The following is a 24,689-nucleotide window of genomic DNA, read 5'->3' on the forward strand; positions in this document are numbered from 1 at the left end:
AGTGAGCACAGGCTCTGGCCACTCACCAGGAACATCTGGACAGGAAAGAGAGTCCAGATGGCCACCAAGGTCTTGGAGTGTTCCATGGACACATCAGCTGAATGCTGCACCCAAATTTCCCATCAGAACCCCATCTCAGAGGCTGCTCTGTCCTGCTGGGAGATGTTTCAGGGCTGGCCACACCTGAAGGAGCTGCTGGTGCCACCAGGATGGGAGAGCAGCAGTTAGGGGGTCATTAACCCAAGAGAGGCTCTTCCAGGGATTTAGGGGAATTTTAACATCCTTTCTGGGAGCTCTGTGATAGTCACTTATCAGGGAGTTTGCTGATGGCACTTTCAGAGATTTCTCAGGCTTTAAACTCCCATAACTCTAAATGTTCCTGCTTGCAAAGTGTGTGTTATTTCCAAGGACATGATGGCTCCACTGGAGAGGGGATTTTAACTCTGCCAGGGAAAACAAGCAGATGGTGGAGAGAGTGGCAGAATCGTGGCAGAGCTCCTGGTCTCCAACCATCCGCTTTGGAGCTTGGCTGGACCTTTCCATCCTGCAGCTGGGCAGTGCCAGGAACAGCCCAGGGACGTGGCTCTGTCCTGCAGAAATGGGCACAGCCTGGTGCCCCTCCCTAATGAGGGGTCCCAAATCCTGCTGGCCCTGCCTGGCCATCCCTGCAGGGACAGCTGGTGGCAGTGCAGTGTCCCTGGGGCTTGGGCAAGACACAAAAGCAAGTTTGGTTTTCTCTCCTCTGACACTGCTGAACATCAGCTCTGGACATTCCCTCCTGTCTGACCCACGGGCATTCACAATGTCCAGGGCTCTGTCACAGCAAGGAGCTGGAGCTGCTGGAGGAGCCCAGAGGAGGCTCCAGGATGAGCAGAGGGATGGAGCAGCTCTGCTGGGAAGAAAGTCTGGGAGAGCTGGGAATGTTCACCTGGACAGGAGAAGCTTTGGGGGGACCTGAGTGTGACTTTCCAGTGCCTAAAGGAGCTCCGGGAGAGCTGGAGAGGAACTGGGGACAAGGCATGGAGGGACAGGACAGAGGGAATGGCTCCCACTGCCACAGTGCAGGGTTTGATGGGATATGGGGCAGGAATTGTTCCCTGGGAGGGTGGGCAGACCCTGGCACAGGTGCCCAGAGCAGCTGTGGCTGCCCCTGGATCCCTGGCAATGCCCAAGGCCAGGCTGGACATTGGGGCTGGAGCAGCCTGGGACAGTGGAAGGTGTCCCTGCCCTAGCAGGGGAGTGGGACAAGCTTAGGGAACATCATAATGAGGCTTTGAGCACAAACAAGATGCAAAATACCTCATGTGTGTCCCTGTGTCCCTGTGTGTCCCTGCTCAGTCACATCACCCAGACCCTGTCTCTGTCTCTCCCTCTGCATTTTCCTGCTCTAAACTCAGGAGCTGCTCTTGTGACAAATTCCTTGAGCAGTTTTCCAGCAGGATGGGCAGAGTCACAGCCAATCCATGCAGGAACATCCATGGTGGAGCTTTGCTCCCTCCCAGCACCTCCCCATCAGGAATGGTGGAATATCTGTGATTACAGATCAGGGGATGTGCTGGAGTCACAAAGGCTGGAAGCAGCTCCATGGAGCTGGGTGCTGTCAGCTCAGGAGCTGCTCCATCCCTCAGCTGCCTCTCTGTGCATCAATAATTCTGTTCCAGAGCCACCTCTCATGGCTCCAGTGCTCCCTGGCACCTTCCCCCTCCTCCTGCCACTCCCCACATGGAATCTGTTAGGCTGAAGAACCAGCTGTAGATTGTTTCCTCCAAAGGCTTTTTGTGCATGAAAAATAGATCAAAATCCTGGGAGCTATTTATGCTGGTTTATTTTTACAGCTCTGACAGAAATGGTAATAGGAAAATGAGATAAAGATGCTTTTGGTACATTACTGGCAATAAAATAATAGAAAAAGAGCAACCTCCAAGCAGATCAGGGTCAGATCCTGCAGGTAATTTCTGTGCTAGGAGTGCACAAAGCCCAGCATGTTCAGCTCCTTCTCAGGGCCTCCAGGTATTGTGGATGCTGTTTTTGAGGCACTTGTCTTTTATGAGTCTGTAATAATCTTTGCATTATGCTATTACAACATAATCAGGTCCTTGTCATGCTGCCAAGGCTGAGCAGATAACATCAGAGCACTGAGGAATTTCAGCTCTAAACTCATTAGGAAGACCCAGATTTGTTCCACGATAGCTCCAAACCTCTCTGGAGCTCTGTGCTCTGCAGGGATGTGCCCCCTCAGCCAGCTGGGGGCTCAGGAGGCAGATTTGGGCTCCAGCAGAGCCTGGCAGTTCAGCTGGGAGAGTTTCTCTCCAAGATGGGATTTAAAACCACCCTGCTCCTCTTCTTTAAACAATTAACTTCTGGGAGCACTACAGTGACGAAGCTGCGGTGGCTGTGGGTGCTGTAGCTGCAGAAATTGAGGTTTCACTCCAGGTGCACAGGGAAGTGAAATTGCAGTTTTCCAGCAGTTTTCCCAGCCAAGGGGATGTGGACATTTGTCACTGCAGAGGATCCTCCCCATGCTGGGCTTTGGGATTGCCATCTTTGAAATGCAGCTTCCCACCAAGCTTCTGATGGATCTTATCAGGTGATGAGGTCAGGTGAGGTCAGTCCCTTTTGCAGCCAGCAGTGATGGCTGGTTCGAGCAGCTTGGGTTGCATTTGCTGGGGAAGCCCAGCAGAGATTTTTCCTTGGAAAAGCCTGCAGTGTGAGCAAACTGCACTGCAGTGTGTGGGAATGCTTCTCCTGGAGAACCCCTGTTCTGCATGGATGGCAATCTGGCTTTATTCTGACCTCTCAATATGTCAGATGTTAAACTGTTCATGTTGCTTGAGGATGAAAATGGTTATCGCCCATTTTTGCTGCACGTTATGTATTGTGGAGTGCCTCTGATTCCACTCTCCTTTGGCATTTTTAGTTGCCATTACAAAAGGAATTAATTTAGGAAAGGTTGGCCATTGGGACACTGGACAATATGGGCATTTCTGTTATTGGTCTGGCACAAGATAGAGAGGAACCTGTCCAAAGTGTATCATCCATGAGGATAAAACACAGGAAAAGGAGAGACAAAGAAGAAAAATAATTAAGTTTTTCATATGTGTTCTAACCCTGTCCTCCAACATTCTCTGCTGGAATGGATGTAGGCTGGATGGGCAGGTCCATTTGAAAATCCCATTTTAGGGAGATGGCCCATGGATACTGGGCCTGATCTGGCTTCTTCTGATCCTCCTGAGACAGAGTGAAAATTGAGCAGGGTAAAAATCCATTTAGATTTAAGTGAAATGTGCTACTTTGAGCTTGCTAAATATGCTGTTTAGTCTAGTAACTGCAGCACTAGCAAAACTACCCCAGCTAAAGAGAAAAATGCAAATTTCCACACTGAAAAGATAAGAGATAAGAAAGACTTCCCAAACCTTAAAACAGACAGGGCAGAGTAACCCAAGGGTTCTTTCTGTACTTTCTGACAAAAACTAAGTACAAGTGTAACTAGCTGTTAGTATAACGTGAAATCAGCAAAATGAATATACACGAACCTATTGTAAAATTCTATGCATATAGAAATTAGTCAAGGTAATAAAAAAAGATCAAAAGTTTGCATGTCCATTGAAAAGCAATGAGTCCCCACATGCATCCACAGCACTATAAATAAACACTGTTCCCTACGAATCTTTATTAGAATTGTAGCGTTGTAATTTTTCTCCCCCTTTCACTCCCTGAAAGGCTTTCTGTGGCCTCAGGACAGAGGAAAGAAGTCTACAGGCTCAGCAGTGAAATTCCATTTCCTGTTCCATCTGCAGGACGTGGGGTCTCCTTGAGTTCTCGCTGCAGGTCTCCAGGATAATGGCTCAGTTGTTCAGGGGGGAGCTGTGCAGGGATTTCCAGCAGGATGCTCGGGTGGGTCCAGCCAGGGCTGCTGCCTCTGCCGGGGAAGTGCCCACAGGGTTTGGTCCTTGTGCTTCTGCTGGGTGTGACCTTGCTGAGCCTCAGAGGTGGCACAGTCACTGCTTTGGATCAACCCCAAGCCCCCAGGCCTGATGTGATCTGTGAAAATCCAGATTTTCCTCATCCACTGCAGAGATCAAGAGTTCCAGAGTTCCCAGAGGCAGCTGATTTCCTTCCCCTTGTTCTCCTCACTCCCCTTCATGTGACTGCACTGCTGCAGCTCTGCTGGGGTGGGACAGGAGCCAGTGGCACTCCCAGAGCCTGGAGGAGCACTCCAGTGCTGATTTAGGGTCCAACACCTCTCTCTGTATGAACATATCCATGAAAAATGCCAAATACCAGCCAGCCTGCTGGGTGTGAGGGTTATGCAATGGGATTGTCACCCATCAGGGGCCACCAGCTGATGATGGGAGGTGCTACCTGCCAAAACTGGGGTTGAGCAGGCTGGCTGGGATGGGGTGCCCCACTGCTGCATTCCACAAGCCTTGTGCCAGGGGAACCAAGGGAGCACAGAGGTTTGGGGAGCAGCTTCTCCATCCCATTCCTGGCAGCTCGAGCTTGGCTTGGGGACCTCCTCTCCTGGTGTCCTGTGGGGATGTGGGATGGAGCATGGCCCAGGTGGGAACAGGAAGGATGGGAATGCTGGGAATGTGGCTGTGCATGTTGTTTGTTCCCACAAAAGCAATCGTTTGGAGAGGTAAAATCTCTCAGAACTTTACAGGAGAAATTATTCTTTCTTTGCCTTTTCTGCTGTTTCTGGGTTTGATTGTTTAGCCCTTTGTGCTGGTACATTCTGAATGATTTCAGCTGCCCAGTAATTCTGTTGTCCCCTTAACTTTGGAAGTTACTTTTCAAAGGAGAGAGGGGAGCAAAGATAAGGCAAAGCTGCTAAATGGGAAATCTATGGCTAATTAAGGCAGGGGGTTGCTAATCACCTTAGAAATGAAGTTATTAGCTGAAAAACCTGCAGTGGGTGGAATGGAAGTTAGGGAAGGGTTTTCCCCTAATTCCTTCTGTCACAGTGCAATGAGAGATTCAAAGTTTCCCTTGCAGACATGTCCTGACACCATTAGATGTTGTCTCTTTGCATTAACTGCAGAGCTCGAGCTGCTCCAGGATGGATTTCAGTTGGAATAGTTAAAATTTGGCCGAGCTCTGAGCAAATAAAGGCAGGGTTTCATGGGAGCTGCCAGTGCTCCTCAGGGATGTCACAGCATGCTCCAGCCAGGACACCCATGGCCAGGACCCAGGGCGGTCACTGTCCCCACTGTTTTCTGGGCCTCCCCACCTTCACAGCCAGGAATTCCTTCCCAATAGCCCATCCATCCCTGCCCTCTGTTGTTTTTAAGCCATTCCCTGTATCCTTTCCCTCCATCCCTCATCCCAAGTCCCTCTCCAGCTCTCCAGGAGCTTCTTCAGGCACTGGGAGAAGCTTTAGGCTTTCTGCAGAGCCTTCCCTTCTCCAGGTGAGCACCCCCAGCTCTGCCAGAGCACTGGAAAAAAGCAGTTTTCCCTTTGCAGCTGAGGCCTGGCAGCTGGCACAGGAGCTGCTGGTGCTGGTGGGAGCCACCTGGGGCTCTGCTGCCCCACAACATCAGCACTGAGCCCTGTCCCAGCTGGGCTGGCCCTGGCAGGCTCTGAGGTCCCCCCTGTGTCACAAACATCCACAGCAGCTCTGTCGGTGCTGCCAGAGACTGTCTGGGAACCAAAGCTGGCTCATCCCAGCCTGGCACAAGGACACCTCGTGCTAACCAAAGTTTGCCTCCCACAGGGAAACAGGAACTGGGAGAAAGCCTCTGAGTGCAACCATTCCCCAGCACTGCCAAGGCCACCACTGAGCCTGCCCCCAAGTGCCACGTCCACGTGGGTTTTGAAATTTTCAAGAACACCAATGTCAGGGATGGTGATTCCACCACTGCCCTGGGCAGCCTGTTCCAGAAACTGACAACCCTTTCAGGGAAGGAATTTTCCCAGTGTGCCCCCTAAGCCTCCCCTGGCACAAGCTGAAACCTTTCCTTCTGGTCCTGTCACTTGTCAGCTGGGAGAAGAGACCAACTCCCCCCAACTGTCTCTCAACTTGTCTGGGTTTGAACAGACAGGTGTGTGCTAAGGAAGGCAGGAGCCTCCCTTGAAATGGAAAATGTAAACCCCCTCCCTCTGAATTGTTACAATTTTGAAATTAAGGGGCTCTCAGGCGAAGATATGGGAGTAATGGGAGTAGGAATAACAGTTCTTTATTAGGGAAAAAAATAAAAGTAAAATAAAAATACAGTAATACAAAACAACACTGCCAGAGTGACAACAGGAGCTGACCCCCTGTGTGTCAGGGAGGTGGCAGCAGTCCCATCCCAGGGTGGCTCAGCCCTCCTGCAGTGCCAGATGTGCTTCTGCTGGAGCAGGATCCTGCACAAGGGGGGAGTTTTCCTCTGGAGCTCCAGGGCTGGGGGAGATGGGCCTGGGCTCCTCTGGGAATGCAGTGGGAAGAAAGCTGCTCCCCTGGGAATGCAGTGGGGAAGAAAGCTGCTCCTCTGGGAATGCAGTGGGGAAGAAAGCTGCTCCTCTGGGAATGCAGTGGGAAGAAAGCTGCTCCTCTGGGAATGCAGTGGGCAAAGGCTGCTGTGCTGTTCCCAGGTCAGATTGTATCCAGGTAGGAATGTTTGGCTCCTCCCCTGGGCAGAGCATCTCCCCATGGGATGATGGAATTTTCTCAGCCATGCAGGGACACTCAGTGGCCATGAACAGAAGATAATTAATAATTAATAGCCCATTAACAGAAGATATCTCATGGAGGGGGGATTGGCTGTTGGAGATATAAAGAAAACTGCCCAAAAGACAGCAGAGAACTGTCCCAGCTCTGACAGATGGCAATGGAACACACACCCAGCTACATCTTGTAGCCCAAACCAAAACTCCTTTCAGGCAGAAAACAAGAAGGTCCCCGTGAGCCTCCTTCTCTCACGTGCAAAGCCCCAGGGAAGCAGATTCAGCAGTGCAGTGTCAGCTGTGCTTTACTGCCCAAGACAAGTCGCTGCTTTTCTGTGCTGGATCCTCAGGACTGTCACGTTTTCCTTGGAAAAGACTTGTAAGTGTATGCCCCAGCAGCTTCACAAAACACATCAAAGATCTCTGGGTGATGGATTTGTTTGCTGTTTGTTTCTCTGGGATTCCTTCACTAGGGTTTGGTGTTAGCTGGTTATTTATAAATCCCAGCATTTCCCATGGGTTTGATTCCTCCTGTGTGTGGATTGATGGAGATGTTATTGACTCACACTCATTTTCTGAGGGGAGTGGATTTATTTTTAGTTCTGTATCGCTTCATGGGTGAATGCGTGGCAATTAAATTGTTGTGTAGGAATGGGAATGTCAGACAACAGGGAAAACTGGAGCCTTGCTCATCATATTTAACCTTCTGAGTTACTGCACCCTGAGCCTCTTAGCAGGGCTTTGTGTGAGAGGGACAATTTCCAAGGGATGGAGGGACAGGACACAGGGAATGGCTTCCCACTGCCAGAGGGCAGGGATGGATGGGATATTGGGAATTAGGAATTGTTCCCTGGGAGGGTGGCACAGGGTGCCCAGAGCAGCTGTGGCTGCCCCTGGATCCCTGGCAGTGCCCAAGGCCAGGCTGGACAGGGCTTGGAGCAGCCTGGGACAGTGGGAGGTGTCCCTTCCATGGCAGGGGTAGTACTGGAGGGCTTTAAGGTCCCTTCCAACCCAAACCATCCTGGGATTCTGTGATTCCATGAAAAATTTGTGAAAAACACGTTCACTCTCCTGTGAAAATGTAAAAAATTATAATAAAGGACAATAGGAGACAAATACCACAAAGCAAAGGTTATTAAAGCTGGGTGCATCTTGGCACCCTGTTATCTTCAGGGATACTCCTTAAATACCTTTTAATCCCATCAGCCTGTTGCATATTCATAGACCCTTATGCACAGTAAACTTTTCCTCAAACTATTTTACATATTCCAAGAACTGTTTAGCCTGGCTCCTCCTTGGGCTCACTTTTTTAGAGCATGCACATTCCTTGGTTGTGGTTTTGGTCCTTTTTTTATCATCACCTTCAGTTTTGGCCCTGGCCCACGCTGCCTTCAGAGGTGAGTGATGATGGGTGGCAGATCTGTACAGGTGTTCTCATCCTGTGTCCATTGGGTGTTATCCCATTCCAGCAGCATTTTAGCACAAGCACACTGATATCAGCTATTGCACTACTATGCCTAAGCTTAATTAACAAGAGAAATAAAAACTATATCTTTATAACAAAGTTACTTTAACATCACGCATACAAAATCCATTTTAACATTTGTGAAAAGCCAATATTATCATGTGTATCTATAACAAATCCAGTAGGATTCCTTAGCAAGAAGGGGCTCTGTGTGTTAAGGGGATTTGCTGGGATCAGTGGCTGCTCAGCTGGGACACAGAAGGTTCCAAGAACCCTCCAGGCTGGGTGCCATGGGGTGAAGTCAGGGCTGGCACACCAGGGCAGGTCCTGTGGGCAGCAGGAGAAGGAATTCTGTGCCCTTGAGCCATGGTAAGGGCTGAGACCTCACTCTGAGCTTGTGGGGCAGGCACAGCTCCACAGCATGATGGGGTCACTCGGGTGGCAGCTCCCTGTGCAAATCTTCACCTGCATTTTGGGTGCAGGAAGGGCAGAAATTCATTGTGGGGCCAAAAAGGAACAAACAACTTCCTGGGACAGAGATTCCAGTGTGACTTGGCCATTCCTGGGTCACGGCTCTTTGGTGCTGTTGTTCCCAGCAGAAATATTTATCAATACATTAAAAAAACAGAAGTTCTAAAAATTTATAACTTTTAGAAATCCTAAGGAGTTATAAATATTATATAATATAAATATAGTATAATTTTAAAATCCTCAAAAGTTCAGACTCTGTTTAAGAAGTAGATGTATGGATAATCTTTCCTTGGATAATTCCTGAATTAAGTTGGTATTGATCTCTCTGGACCAGGCTGTGGATGTGCCCCCAGGCAGTGCCCTTTGCTCAATGCCCAGCTCTCTGCCTCACCCAGGTTATTCCAATGTGGGAATTTCCAGGTGGCTTGTACAGATATTCCTGAAATGTAAGGAAGCTGACATGAATTATTTACCTGAAGCTCAAAAGGGTAACAGTGACTCGGGGCAGACTGCTGGAAAATCATGTTAATTATGATTTTAGTAGTTTCAAAAGAATTATTCTGATTTTAAATTGGGAGAAAACCTAACAAATCCCCAGAAGTACAAAACCAGGAGATGCTGGGGGTCACTCTGGGCTGGAACATTTGTTCAGCGTTGTGGTTGAGCCCAGCAGCCTTGGGAGCACCTAAGGGCAGAGCTCATTCCTGTATTTCACCAAGATGCTGAGAAATGAAAGAATTGAGCAGTCAAGAAACACAGGCAGATTCTGCCTTAGGAATATTCCTTTAAAAATATATATCTGTTTTTCTGTGGGTTTGCCTGGTTCAGTCTGATTTGCTTTGCCTGTGGCCTGTGGCAAACTTTGAGTGGACCTTGTTGAGTTGGCTGAGGTGGGACAGGGAGGGACAGGCAGGTCCCTGTCTGAGACCAGCTCTGAATCCACTCTGGGGCATGAAATTGTCTTTAAAGTGTTCTGAAAGGTCAAATGGGCAGGGGCACAAGGGGATTTGCCACCTCTCTGCTGTCACCTGGGCATGTGCCCACACTGGAGGGCCAAAGCCACCCCTGGGAGGTGACACCGGGCACTGCTCCAGGCTGGGGACTCCTGGTGCTGCCGGAAGAGAGAATTGAGTAGGATCCATGAAAATTAGGGCCCACAGGTGGGAGGAAAGGGTGGTGAGCCTGGAAGGGACCCCAGAAACGCTGGGTGCTACAATAATTGTGCACAATGATCATGCAGAGCAGCCTGCGTAAAGACCTGCTTGGGATGTGGGTTTGGAGTGATTGCCCAGGGCCTGGAGTCCTGTCTGGAAGGTAAATAACTTCTTCCTGGTGACAAACAGGCAGGGAAGAAGACAGGTATGGCAAGTCTTCCTGCAAATCCCCTGAGTGTGAGATCAAAAGAGGCTCTTACAAGATGTTCTTAAGTTGTAAACTGATTTAAGGGAATTTGAAGCAGCACGCAAAAGAACAATAATGAACAAATATTTTCAAGTGGGAGAAATCTGTCCCTGCCATATGTTTCACTGACTCACCCCTTCTGCACGAATTGTTTGAACTCTTGCAGTCACTAATGCTTTTTATTTTTAGGGGGGAACGCAGCACTGGATCCTTCACGGGGTGAGGAAGAGACCTGGTCCCTCTAAAGCTTTGGGCACAGGTTAACCCAAGAGTGGTTTGGGTTGGAAGGGACATAAAGATCCTGCAGTTCTAACCCCACAAATGCCCCCTGTGTGTCTCAGTGCTGGGCAGAGGCCACACATGGGCTCTCCTGCCGGGCTGGCAGGACAGCACAGAGTGCTCAGAATCCTTTCTCTCACTCCCACGGCTCCTGCCCGTGCTGAGGGAGCTCTGGCTGGTGTGAAAAATGCTTATTTTATGATTGGCTTTTCGCAAAAGTTACAATGAATATTATATCTGTAATGTTAGAAAGTTATGCTGTATTAATTCTCTTAAGTAGCGTGTTAAATATAGTTTTAGGTTACACCATAATGTTGAAATAGAAATCTGTGGTGTAGCATTATTTTACTAGCTCAAGCAAGAGACGAGATAATCAAAAAGTTCTTCACACAGAGATGAGGCCCATAGTTACTGCCTCCTCATCAGGAAAGACAAACATTCTTCCATCTTTATGGAACCACCAGGATTAAGGGGAAGAAGCTGACAAAAACCAGAGAAGTTCTTAATTTGCAAGGAATGTATGCATCATGTATGAGATATATGAATATGCAACATAAACTCTACAATTTTAATAAAGATTTATAGGGAATGGGTATGTTTATTTATAGCCTTGTGGAAGCATGTCGGGACTTACTGCCTTTTGATGGACATGCATACTTCTGAGAACCTTTGATCTTTTTTTTTATTACTTTTATTAATTTCTAGATACATAGGATTTTACAATAGGTTAATGCATATTCATTTTGCTGATTTTACGTTATACTTACTGCTAGTTACACTTATGTCGCTGTCGAGGCAGGATGGGAATGAAGAGACTTTGACTCAGAAGGCTGCGAGAGTAAAACTATGGTTTATTCAAAATACACCGCTCTTTTATACAGAGCTTCGTAAGGACCAAATCCATTGGTTCTGAAGTGAAAACAACTCACACCATTGGTGCAAAGTGTTTGACGCACAGTGATAGAACTGAACTATCAACAGTGTGAATAACAAGAGAGATTAAGAATTATTTACATTCTTTCCCAACTCTTTCCCAGCCTTCTGCCTGGCTGGAAACTCTCTGTTTCTCTCTTTGACTGAATCTGAGACCCACACACTTATATTTAGTTTTTGTTAAAAAGTATAGAAAGAACTCTTAAGGTTATTCCTTTGTTAATGCTTTTAAGGCTATTCCTTTGTTCACAAGGGATGCTTTTCATGACTTAGTGTCCCAGAGGATCCGGACAGCCGTAATTCTTTGCTTTTTATTGCCTTGTAATTGTCCTAACTCTAAATTTTATTACCCTAATTGTGTTACTATTTTTGTAACCATTTTATTGTTATTTAAAATTTTAAAAACCAAGTGATGGGCGTTTTTCTCGCTGTGTTGCAGGTGTGGCTGTGCGGGGGCAGCATGGAGGTGCTGCCCTGCTCCAGGGTGGCCCACATCGAGCGCAAGAAGAAGCCCTACAACAACAACATCGGCTTCTACACCAAGCGCAACGCGCTGCGCGTGGCCGAGGTCTGGATGGACGACTACAAGTGGCACGTCTACATCGCCTGGAACCTGCCCCTGGAGGTACAACCTGGCCTCCTGGGCACTTCTGAAACCTGATTTATGGAGCAGCTCACGTCCCTAAGCTCAGCCTTAACCCCCCGTGGGTGTCAGCCCCAGCAGAGCTCCCGAGGCTCTGAGGGAGAGGTTCCAAAAGCTGCAGGATTTGGAGGGGTTCCTGCTGCTCCCACAGCTTTTCTAGTGTGGTTCTAAGAATTAGACCTGGATTGTTGTCATGGATTGATGCCAGTGTCCTCATGAAAGTGCACCTTCCCAAAATAAGTGCTGTGAGATGCGATCAGGAACAGAGCAGAGCAGAGCCCAGCTTAGAAAAAAAGGAGAAAGAACTTTATTAAGCTACTACTATGATGAAAGACACACACTAAATTCAGAATAAAAACTCTGTAAAACATTCCTCCTCCCCTCACCCAAACTCCTACAGTGAGACACAATTTGGACTTCTAATTAAGTCATCACCCTCCAGATAATCAATACTGAGTCCATCAGGGGAGAGAGGAGTCTCCCTTGCACCACAGACCCCCAGGAAACACAGCTGCCACCTCTTGTGTTTCCATGTCACTCATGGCACTGCCCAGAGAGAATCTGCCATGGTGACACTCTCCTCTCCATGTCACAGTGCTCTCACCACCCTGCATGGACAGACTCCTTTAAGGATGCTTTGCCAAGGACCAAAAGGAACAACAATCCAGTGTCTCATTTTTGGACCACAGTCCCCCATTTTCCTCCTCCCCTGGGGCTGAGGGTGCAAACAGAGATCTTCATCTTCCTGAAGACACAGGGCATTGTCGGGACTCAAAATGTCCCTCAGACATTTTTGGATGTTCCAGGCCCAAGTCAGAAACATTTGAAACCCTAGAAGGTAGCTGAAAACAGCTGTAATTTTAGATTTGGGTGAACCAAAATCAGCTTGAGATTTTTATGTAGTCTTTCCAGCAGGTCTGGGTCCCCCAAAATCCATTTGAGATTTTCATACTGGTCTTTCCCCAATCAAATCAAGATTTAATTTGAGGGAAGCCTTGTTGGGAGGGGGAGGTTTTATGGCTGTGCACTGGATTATTTTGTGATGCCAAGGCAAAGCCCTGCCTGCCCATCCCAGAGCCCCACCTCACCCACTCCCATCTCAGATCTCAGCCTGTCCTGCCCCTCTCCACTGAATAATCATCTTTATTTTTACCTCTCAGCTACCAGGGGCACGTTGAAACGATGTCTCTTCTAAAGCAGAGTGAATAATTCATTAGAAGATCATTACAAGCATTGTAATGGAAAATTGCTTTCCCAGTTGTGTTTAATGATCTCTGGGAAAGACAAGAGCAGGAGCTGACCAGAGTGGAAGCCCAGGCTGTAGGAAGAAGGGGCTGCTGTGTGCCTGCCTTTGGCTTCCCTTAGCTCCCCAAATGCCCTGGTGGAACAAAGGGGGGCAGCTCTCCAGCCCTGCTCCCATCTCCTGCTGGGTTGTTCCTCAGGGACAGCTTTGTCTGCAGAGCAGTGGGGTTCTGCCATGTCTCCAGGGAGACCATTCCACCCTGGAATTGCCCAAATTGCCAAGAGCTTTTGCTGAGGCTCAGCCTCAGCTTTTCTTCTCATGCAATTTTTATCCTTTATTCTCAGCTGTCTGCCTCTGCTATATTTGAATCTTAAACTTTTCTCTCTTTCCTTCATTCTTTTCCCATTTATTTTACACCTTTTACCCCTGCCTTCCTCTGGGCTGTGTCTCAGTGGGGTCAGGGAAGGGTTTGGTGCTCAGTGCCCAGGCAGGATTTGCATTTCCATCTTTTAAATTCTGATATCCACTTGCTGCTGAACCTGTGCCTCAGGAACCCAAACAGGAGGAGCAATCTTTTAAAAATACCTTGTCTAAAAATACAGATCAGATGGATCCAAACCCAGGAGAATCAGGAGAAGACTCCTCAGTTTCACTGCACTTCCCAACCTACTTCCAAACCTTTTCTTCTCCCTTTGGCTCCTCTTTTGTAAATTATCCCCAGGGGCTGTCCAGCATCAGCAGAGAAGTTGGTGTCCCCACTCTGGAACCCACATCTTCCTTCTGATGATTTCAGCCCTGGACACACATCCCAGGAATTCCTGGAATTACTCAACCACAGGCAGTTCCCAGGCAGTTTGAAAAGGATCTCAAAGCTCTGGGAAATACTTTCATTGTACCTTTTTTTTTGGAAGTGTGACCGTTCAGTGATGTCCTGTTGTTTTTCAGAATCCAGGGATTGACATTGGGGATGTTTCCGAGAGGAAAGCCTTGAGGAAGAGCCTGAAGTGTAAAAATTTCCAGTGGTACCTGGACCATGTTTATCCAGAAATGAGGAGATACAACAACACCATTGCTTATGGAGAGGTAATTTAGTCCCTTAGTTCAGCCTGCTAATATTTACAGTCCCTGATGAGAAACAGCCTCAAAGGAGTCTGAAACAAAATGAACTTTTTCTGTGTAATTACCTAAATTTGCATAAATCTGCTCCCAGTTTCTTCTAAAAACCAGTTTGGGGATTTGTTGCTGATCTTGACTGTATAAAGTAAAATATGTTAATACATCATTTAGTGAATTGACAGAAATTATCCATATTTCCCATCGACTCTATTGGATTAAGCAGCTGTATTTGTATTTTTAATACACAGGCATCTTCTAAAACCCTGTGACTTGAACTCAGCCTAATTCCTGACAAGGTCTCTGGAGGATTCAGTGCCTTGTCACAACAGCTTAAGGACAAAATAAAATGAGGGGACTTAATTCAATCTCTGCTGGCTTTGAAACCATTCTGGGAATACAGAAAGAGTCATTTATGGGAACTAATAACAAATACTCTGCTGCAATGGACTTGATGGACTAGTGGCACTTGGAGTAGGTTTCTCAAAGCCTGGGCACTCCAGATGGGTTATTCATTTTAGGAAAGATTTGTTACCAATGTTACTTAGGGCCTTCAAGCTAAAACCTCCCCAAAAAATCCTATTTTCTTAGAAAATGAAATTTCAGAACGGTTTGGGTTGGAAAAAAGCCCAGCTGGAACAAGGATCTGATGATTCCAAGGTGATCCTTGTTCGAGTTGGGCTTTTTTCCTTGCTTGTTGAGCACTTTGAGATTTCACTGAAATCCGATGGGTTCTGCATTGATTTCTGACAGCCTAAATCTGGCTTTGTCCCCACCACCCATGTCCAAACGCAGAGCCAGCTGTGGCCAGGGATGCTGCTCCTTGGAATGGGGATTATGATACAAAACCAGTCATCATTAGCCTTGGATTTACAGAAAGGTTTAGTGATCTGCAAGTTTTCTTTTCCTGGTTATTCCTGGTGATACAGCAGTGAGAACTAGAGAGGGTAGAGAGGGCTGAGCATCCATTTCTTGCTTCTCTCTGATAAGAGAGGGCCATAAATCTGCCCCTTTTGTGCCATAATCCTGCCATTTTTGTCCCTTAACTCTGCCCCTTTTGTGCCATAACTCTGCCCTTTTTCTGCTATAAGACTGCCCTTTTTCTGCCCTAATTTTTGTGCCTTAACTCTGCCCCTTCTGTGCCATAATTCTGCCACTTTTGTCCCTTAACTCTTCCCTTTTTCTGCTATAATTCTGCCCTTTTTCTGCCATAATTGTGCCATTTTTTGTGCCTTAACTCTGCCCTTTTTCTGTCGCAACTCTCCCCCTTTTATGCCATACTTCTGCCTTTTTTCCACCCTTTTTCTGCCATTTTTGTGCCCTAACTCTGCCCTTTTTCTGCCATAGTTGTGACATTTTTTTTTGCCTTAACTGCCCCTTTTGTCCCTTAACTCTTCCCTTTTCCTGCCATAACTCTGCCCTTTTTCTGCCATAATCCTGCCAGTTTTGTCCCTTAACTCTGCCCCTTCTGTGCCATAATCCTGCCATCTTTGTCCCTTAACTCTGCCCCTTCTGTGCCACAATTCTGCCACTTTTTGTGCCTTAACTCTGTCGCTTTTCCCCCTCCCAGCTGCGGAACAACAAGGCCAAGGACGTGTGCCTGGACCAGGGCCCGCAGGAGAACCACACAGCAATCCTGTACCCGTGCCATGGCTGGGGCCCCCAGGTGAGGCTGGCACTGCCAGGGCCAGGTGGCACAGAGGGGACAGCCTGGGGCTGTGCCCTTGGCTCTGCAGTGTTAAAAACACCTCGGGGCTTTTCCCAGCTGCTCCTGCAGTGTTTGCTGGATTCCCATCATCCTGCCAGAGCTGCAGGGAAAAGCCTTGAGAGAAACTTTCAATTCACCTTTGTGAATTGAAAATGTTGGAAAGCTGAAATTTTTGCAATTTGCAACAAAAAAAAAAATTGAAATGTGTAGTTTAAAATAAAATCTTCCAGACAAAGGAAGATAACAATAATCATGGGCACAATCTGAGAATTTCCTTCCCAAGGCCAGGTTGGATGGAAGGTTGGAATAAGATTATCTTTAAAGTTCCTTCCAACCCAACCCATTGTGGGATTACTTCTCTTCCACCCAGCAGAATAAACCCAGACTAATGGGGTAAAGAAAACAATTAGTGCTGTGGTAATGAGCCATTTCAGCTTGGCTGGAATTTGTTTTCCAGCACTTCTTTTGCCTCACTAAAAGTTTTGGAGCATCTGGGACCCAGCAGGCTCGAGGAGGTTCATTTTCAGCTAAAAAAAATGTACAGTTCAAGGAATGGGAAAGCATAAAAATCCTGTTCTCACTCCACAGTCACCCTGGACTAAGTGATCCCAGAGTTCATCTGAGCCTGAGTTGGGAACTTGAGGAGCTGGGAAGCAGCTGTGGGGTGGAGAAAATCCCACTTTGGGTTACCCTTGCCTTAAACAAAGATCAGTCCCAGGGGCTGATGGAGTCCCTGCTAAACAGAGCCTGCTCTTGCTCAAAAACCCCATTTTTCTCTTTTTCTTTTTAAATGGCACCAACTGCCTTTTGCACCTTGTGGAAATCTGAGCCTCTAAGTGCATTATTGTGTGAGAAACTGGATTGGGGTGCCATGGCTGCTCACCCTGGGCTTTAGGGTGAATGGCTGAGAACAGGTTAATTATTTTCCCCTCAGTGTTATTGGGATTAAGTTTAACAATGTTTTCTTTCCCTACATGAGGTTCTGAAGTCAAATTTTGCTGGCTGCCTGGAGCTTGCCCATTTCATCCTTCTTGGTCTTCCCTCTCCATATTGTCCCTTCCCTCTTCAGCTGAGAGCCAATTCTTGGCAGCTCCTGTGTTTCCTGATACATCCAATTATTGAAACTCCTGGAAAATGCTGGTTTTAAGCAGCTATCAGTGAGTGCAGAAGCTTTGAAATGGCACCGTGAAGGAAATTGGACTTTCCCTACAACTGTTTAATTAGTGGGCTGCAGGTTGTAATTTAGGGCTGGGAATGGAATTAGAAGTAATGGAAACTCTGGTCTGGATATATCTATCTATATCTATATCTATATCTATATCTATATCTATATCTATATCTATATCTATATCTATATCTATATCTATATCTATATCCATATCCATATCCATATCCATATCCATATCCATATCCATATCTATATCTATATCTATATCTATATCTATATCTATATCTATATCTATATCTATATATTTAATTTTTATTTATTTTTATGTGCATGCAACCCCACAAGGAACTGTTGAGCTCCTTTGGAGTTGCTCACACCCCAAAGCACATGTGGTGTCCTAAAATCCCCCATTCTCTCCCTGATCCTGGGGCCCACCCCAGACATTGTGACATCCCAGACATTCCTTATTTCAGAATACAGGAATGGTTTCACTGCCAGCCTTGGCAGGAATGAGAGAGGGGCAGCTGTGGGGTCCCTGCTGGCACTGGCACATCCTGGAGACAGCAGGGCCATGCCTCCTGCTCCTGCCACACCAGGGGTCTTCTTGGAAGCCTTCCCTCTTCCTAAATCCAGTCCCAGCCCATCCCTCTGGCTGTGGATCCCCAGAGGGGGTGTTGGGTCTGCCAGGAGGGATTGGTGCCATTCAAGGACACTTCGTGTCCTGTCCCAAATTTCTGCTCTCTCCTGTGACTGCCCATGGACTTCAGCTCAGCCTGGATGCAGGTCAGGGTGGTGGCTCTGAAGGCAGGTGACATCTTGCCTTTACTCACTCATCCCCCATCAAATAAAATTTTAGGGATTTTTCTCTCATTTTCCCTTCATCTTTCCATTCTCTCTGCTTCCATTCACTTCCAGGTCAAATCATGATGAGATTCCATCATCATCCTTTTATCCTGTAATTATATTGAGGCTGCTGATGGATTTTTTTCCCTGCTTGATGGCTTCATCTTTGAGGCAATCCCTCATGGAAGCACCTTGCTGTAATGATGTATTACACTAATAATGCAGCCATAGCTCATTGCAGTGACACAGCTATGGTGATATATTAAGGTGATAGAAAGCACTATAATGCTATAAAACTTAAGATAATGTTCACCCAGCAGAGCATTTCATTTAATTATAGGATAAAATATGTTTTGCCCATTTAAGCAGTAGAAGCTGAGGACAAAGCCATCAATACTGAGCTCATGGGGGACACAGCAGGAGCAGGGGTGACGAAACAGCACCCTTTAATCAGATCAAATTGTGGCAAAAGGCAAATCCTGAACATTTTACTCATGGCTGCTAATTGATGTTCTGCTCAGAGCAGAAGGGAAGCTAAACAACCTGAAATTATTTTCCAATAGAGTCAATGAAGGTCATCAAGGCTTTTATTTCCCAGGTGCTGGGATGTCTAATTAACTTCCTGCCATCCCTGAGATGCAGCCAGCCAGAAATCACAGCCCGGGGAGATGGATTGGAGGTGCAGCTTTGCCAGGGGGGATCAGCCCCAGCCCTGGGGCAGCTGAGGCAGCTGGAAAGGGGCTCAGCCTGGAGAGAAGGAGGCTCAGGGGGGACCTTGTGGCTCTGCACAGCTCCTGACAGGAGGGGACAGCCGGGGGGTCGGGCTCTGCTCCAGGGAACAGGGACAGGAGGAGAGGGAACAGCCTCAGGCTGGGCCAGAGGAGGCTCAGGGTGGATTTTGGGGAAATTATTTCCTGGACAGGGGGTGGCCAGGCATTGGAAGTGGAGTCCCCATCCCTGGAGGTGACACTGAGTGCTCTGGGCTGGGGACAAGGTGAGCATCAGGCACAGCCTGGACTGGATGGGCTGGGAGGGATTTTCCAGCCCCAGTGATCCCGGGATTCCCCCCAGGGACAGCTGAAGGTGGGAATGTGGCCAGCTGCAGTTTCCTGGATTTTATGGAAGGTTTTATGGAAGGCTGTTCCAGGGGCTGGGGCTATCAGTCAGTGCCTCTGCCTGGGGATGTGGCTTTGGTTAAAGACCTCATCAGTTTGAGCCACTTTGAAATGCTTGGCTTGGGAATAGTTTTGAACCATTTTCCTGTGGTACTTTGTCATGGTCTTTCCCTTGTTTCTTGTCCTGTCCCAGGCTGGGTTAGGGCCAGGAGAGGAGCAGAATAACAAAAGAGGAATTAGGGCTTGGAATTAACCTCTCCTGTGAGGAGAGGCTGGGAGAAGAGCTGGGGGTGCTCACCTGCAGAGGAGAAGCTCCAGGGAGAGCTCAGAGCCCCTTCCAGAGCCTAAAGGGGCTCCAGGAGAGCTGGAGAGGGACTGGGGACAAGGGATGGAGGGACAGGACACAGGGAATGGCTCCACTGCCTGAGGGCAGGGATGGATGGGATATGGGGAATTAGGAATTGTTCCTGGGAGGGTGGGCAGGCCCTGACACAGGTACCCAGAGCAGCTGTGGCTGCCCCTGGATCCCTGGCAGTGCCCAAGGCCAGGCTGGACAGGGCTTGGATCACCTGGCACAGTGGGAGGTGTCCCTGCCATGGCAGGGGTGGGATGGGATGAGCTTTACAGATCCTTCCAACCCAAACCATTCCAGGATTCTGTGATCAAGGTCTGGGCTCTTCTGACCCCTCCTGTGGGGAGCCCCTGGAGAATGAACATCAGGGAGATACACAACATTTTCTGCTCTGCTACACAACATTTTCACTCCAGGTGTAACTCCAGCAGCACCGGGGAGCAGAGCCAGGCCCAGCCCAAGGGAGCCCTGGCTGGGTCTGGGGTCATGAGCTGCAGTCCAACCCTGTTACATTGTTTTAACTTGATTTCCAGTGTTTAATTATTACAGCCCAGATAACCCCAACTCCCAGTGGGATTTACTGCCTCTTCCCTGGCATCTGGGTCACAGATATGCTCAGTTAATTAACGTGCTGAATCCTCCTTATTTGTCTGCTGGATAATGGCCTGATTCATAATTTAAATAAGCAGCTGTGGAGATCTCTCCCTTTAACTACAGAAGGCAGGACACTGGCGTGCCTTTCTCCTCACTCCAGAATTCAAATGTGTTTAGGGAAATATTTTGGTGGCATTCCATGAAATGGAGGAGTCCTTTGTGTGCCCGGTGTCCCCAAGGGCATCACCCTTCCTGCTGCTGCCATCCTGCCTCCCCTGGCAGCCCCTGGGAGCCCTGGGCAGTTGGATCCTGTGGGAATGGCCCTGTGATCCTGGACCTTTCCTGAGAGCAGATCCAGGCTCCCATCCCAGTTCTGGTGCTGCTGCCTGCTTGGAGCCCTGGAGGCTGTGCCAGGCACCCAGAGGCACCAGCCCAGCCAAGGCTGGCTCACCCAGCACGCCAGGAGCTGGGTCAGCAGCTGGGGTCCAAGGAAAACCATCCATTGCCCCATCCCACCTCGTTCCAGGAGGCTGCAGGAGTCTGCTCCAACAGGGGCTTTAAGGCTTGGGATTATTCCAACCCCTTGTCTCAATTCCTCACCTGCATCTGGGGAAAAACCAAACCCAAGCAGGGAATAAAAGGCTGGAAAAACCCAAACCCAAGCAGGGATAAAAGGATGGAAACAAACCCAAACCCAGCTCTGCTTTCCCCGTGCATCCCCACAGAATGCTCCCAGGGCCTCTGTGTTGTCCTGTCTCTCTGTGCTGATGCTCTGAGGTGCTGAGGGTGTCCCTGCTGTCCCCTTTCTGTCCCCTTTCTGTCCCCAGCTGGCTCGATACACCAAGGAGGGCTTCCTGCACCTGGGGGCCCTGGGCACCACCACGCTGCTGCCCGACACGCGCTGCCTGGTGGACACGGGCAAGAGCCGCTTCCCGCAGCTGCTGGACTGTGACAAGGTCAAGAGCAGCCTCCACAAGCGCTGGAGCTTCATCCAGGTGTGTCTGGGGCTGCCCTCGGGGCTCCTCTGCTGGGTCCCCAAGCCTGGAGCCCTTTGTCCCACCCCAGCCCGTGGGATGAGGTGGGACAAAGGGGAAATGGTGCCACGGCACAGCGAACTCCAGGTCCTGGGGCAGAGGGAGGGGGTTAAGAGGGATCAGGGCAGCATTACCAGGGTAATTTCTAATCAAAGGTTTCTTTTCTGGTAGCAGAAAGGTGGATCTGGTTATGTCTAATGACTTCCAGATTCCTTTGTTTCTTGTGGAGGGAGAGTGAAATTCATTCAGACACTTTTGTCCCAAAGCAGAGTGTGAATAATACAGCTTTTACAGAAGGGTCCCTCTTCTCAGCAGGATTTGAAGGTTACAGGTGTCCCTTGGGTGCTGTCAGGGACAGTGGATGCTCACCCCATTTATTTGGGGGATTCTTTTATTGTTTGCATTACATTCCCACCCAGCTGAGTGCCCCTTCCAGCAGTGCCCTCCTGGTCCTGGTTTGCTTCACAGGCAATGAATATCTTCATTTTTCCATCTTTCCCCACCTCCCCTCACTGCAGAACGGAGCCATCCTGAACAAGGGCACGGGCCGGTGCCTGGAGGTGGAGAACAGGGGCATGGCTGGCATTGACCTGATCCTTCGCAGCTGCACGGGGCAGAGGTGGACAATTAAAAACTTCATCAAGTAGAGGCTGAAAGAGTCAGGGGAGTGTGACTTGAGCCACGGCTGACGGGGACAGATCTGCCTGGACTCCTTTGGAAAGGATGGAATATCAACCACAGCTTTATTTGTGTTCCTGGGAGAGGACGTGGGGGAGATGGGCAATTGTGGCTTTATTTTTACTGTATTTGAGTCTCCCCCAGCTGATCCCAGCTGTGTGGAGCTGGCTCAGAGCTGTTCCCTCTGGCCAGCACTCCAAGAGGTGCCACATTCCCTGCTGGAGCAGTCTGGGAGCATTTACTGACAGGGAATTTCTGCTTTCCCACACAACTCCAAGCTCTCCCAAAGGGCTGGGGAGGCTTGCACCACGACCCTGGACAGACCTGCCTGGCAAGTGTGGAAACTGAGGAACTTGGGAGAGGAAAAGGTTCCCAAGCCCCCAAAGGAGCAGAGTTTGAAGGATGTGGTGTTTTGCTGGGTCCTTGCTCCCTTTTCCCTTTCCTGCCCCTGCATCCAGCAGCCCCTTCCCTGAGTTTTGGATAAGCAAAACACCCCCCAGCAGCTCCCAGGGATCTTTCCAACCCTTAATCACAGAAGTTACCCAAAACAATGCAGTGGAATAAACCCCCTGACCTCCTCTTGCCCCCCTCTCCATCACCCACGCACTGCTGGCCAAGCACCTCCCTCCTTGGAGAGCCCAAAGGGCACCTTGGGAATGGCCTGGGATGTCTGCCTGCCCTTCTGGGTGACAGCAGGAATGTTCTCTGAGGCTTGAGCACCCCTGTCCTGCCTGCTCAGGCCTGGCCAAGGTCCCCCCAGAGTCACTGCAGCCCTTCCTGGGCTGGGGAAGGGACAGGGAGGGAAGCCAAGGCACCAACAAATGGCAGCTTGGCTGAAATTCTTGGCCCTGAAGCCACTTCAGGTTTGTTCCTCTGGTGGAGGGATCTCACCTGATTTATTTTTGGCTCACAGTAATCCTGGCTGCCAAATCCACCTGGGAGTCCTCTGCCTGGAGCCCTGCCTGGAGACAGGAAACAGGATCCTGCAGAATTGCTGTAGGTGGGTGGACACAGGCTCTGCTCAGCAGGGAGGAGAAACCAGCCCATCTCCTGTCCTTCTCCCACAATAATCCTCTTTGGCTGCCCTCTGGCTAGGGTGCACTAAAATAGATTAATATATGAGATGGATGTGTAAATATGTTTCCCAAGCTGGGATGTGCACAGAGTCCTTTGCTGCAGAGCACTCATGCCTGTCTTCCATTTGCATCAGGATGAAGCTCCCTGGATGTTTAACGAGCCGAATTTCCAATGCCATGCAGCAGGTTTATAACTGATGTTTTAGTAATTTATTGAACAGAAGCAGATATTTCATTGTTCCTTCTGCAGAGCTAGCATCACCTAGGACTGATTGTTCATTTAGGCTTTACAAGGCTCCCTCAACCACTGGGGCTGTCTCTGATTTTTTTTTCCCCTGCCTTCCTTAATGAAGTAAAACCTCTTAGTTGTCCTGACCTGCAGAGTAGAGAGTCAATGTAGAATTTTGCTCTCTTTTTCGCTGTTGCATCATCCCTTGTGTAATAAATTTGAGCACTTCCAAACCCGAAATGACCACAGCTCTGTGGATGCATGAGCCAGCTCCCCTTGCCTTTGTTGCTGCCTTCTAAGAGAAGCAATTTCCTGGTGACTCCAGGACACCCTGAGGGCTTCAAGACCCCACAGCTCTGGTCCAGCTGGTAAAACACCCTTAAACTGAGCAAATACTGGAGGGAGAGACTGTGTGGGTCAGGATAAGCAGCCAGACAGCCCCTGGATGTCACCTGTGCTGTAATTCAGCCCAGCTCAGGCCCTGCCAGTGCTCAGGGTGGCAGCAGATGGCTTTTGTCCCATGTCACAGTGGTGGGGTGAGGTCCCACAGCAGGGCTGGATGGGACATGTGGCTGCTCCTGGGCTCCACCCTGGCTGTGCTGAGCCCCTGGCCAGGAGGGCCTGGCTCTGTCCCTGCTGTCCCTGGTGCCAGGTGGCACAGGACACCCGGGGACAGCACGAGGAGGCTGCTGCTGCTCAGCTCTGGGATCCTTTGGAAAGTTCAGGCTCTGCCTTTCCTTCGTGCTCCAGGAGGAGCAGCAGCCCTGGCTCGGCACAGGGAAGGGAAGGTGCAGATGAACTCTGGGCTCCAGGACCCTCAGCTGGGGCAGAGCCCTGGGGAGGTGTTGGCCCCTTCTCCCTGCTCCAGCTTCCAAACCGCTGGAAACAGGAGCAAAATCAGGCTGAAAAGTGGGAATTTGCTCTGCTGTTCTGTCCTGACGCTGCTAGTGACTGCAGGGTGACCCCGGGAGAAATCTTGTCTGAGATCTGGGTCTCGTTGTTGCATCTCGCTTATCTCTAATCATCTGTTAATTGCTTTAAGAAGTGATCTCCAAGTGATTCTTATTAAATATCTGGTTTGAGCCTTGCCTCTTGAGTGATTTTCAAAAGATTCTCTGCTGCTGAGATACAGAGGCAGCCATTCCTCTCTGTAACTCATTTAATAGCAAAGCGCTGCTGTTTTAATAAAACTTCCATCTTTAAAAGAAATGGAAATGAAGGAGAGTTCAAGAGAGATGGTGGGCACAGATTAACTGCAATTCCATCCACCCCTGCTGCTGCCACTCACCAAGCTGGAAGGAGATGTAATGTGGTCAATAAAGCAATACTTGCATTCCCAAGCCCAGGCTGGCTGTCCCTAAATGTTCCTGAATGTCACCTGGAGCTCGGGGCACCCCTTGAACCCATTCCTTCCACCCCTCTTCTCCTGAGCACCAGGCTGGTGCTTTCCTGGGTGGAGGAAAGGCAGGTGAGGGCACCCAGGTGGGCATCACCTGGGCAGGGGCACATCCAGCCCCTGCTGGGCTCTGGCAGGATGGAACAGGATGGAAACCTGAGCCCTTGTGGGGGGCATTTCCCACCCTCAGGGCTTTCCCAGGGGCAAGATTTGTGTTGGAAGATGGCTCAATCTGCTCCAGAGCAGATGGAATCATGGAATCCCAAAGTAGTTGGGGTTGGAGGGACATCAAAGCCCATCCAG

At 49.0% G+C, this 24,689-nt stretch overlaps 1 protein-coding gene across 1 annotated transcript in view; it reads left to right on the forward strand.

Moving 5' to 3' along the window:
• GALNT17 (polypeptide N-acetylgalactosaminyltransferase 17) overlaps positions 1–24,072 on the forward strand; it is a 212,335-nt gene extending 188,263 nt beyond the window's left edge. The window contains exons 7-11 of the mRNA XM_072916770.1: positions 11,634–11,819; positions 14,026–14,163; positions 15,764–15,859; positions 20,801–20,968; positions 21,526–24,072. Of these exons, the coding sequence (XP_072772871.1) occupies positions 11,634–11,819; positions 14,026–14,163; positions 15,764–15,859; positions 20,801–20,968; positions 21,526–21,654 (717 nt within the window). The 3' untranslated portion in view covers positions 21,655–24,072. The remainder of the gene's footprint in view (positions 1–11,633; positions 11,820–14,025; positions 14,164–15,763; positions 15,860–20,800; positions 20,969–21,525) is intronic.
• Positions 24,073–24,689: the final 617 nt, after the last annotated feature.

The sequence above is a fragment of the Taeniopygia guttata genome, chromosome 19, assembly GCF_048771995.1.
Source record: "Taeniopygia guttata chromosome 19, bTaeGut7.mat, whole genome shotgun sequence".
NCBI classification, from domain to species: Eukaryota; Metazoa; Chordata; class Aves; order Passeriformes; family Estrildidae; genus Taeniopygia; species Taeniopygia guttata.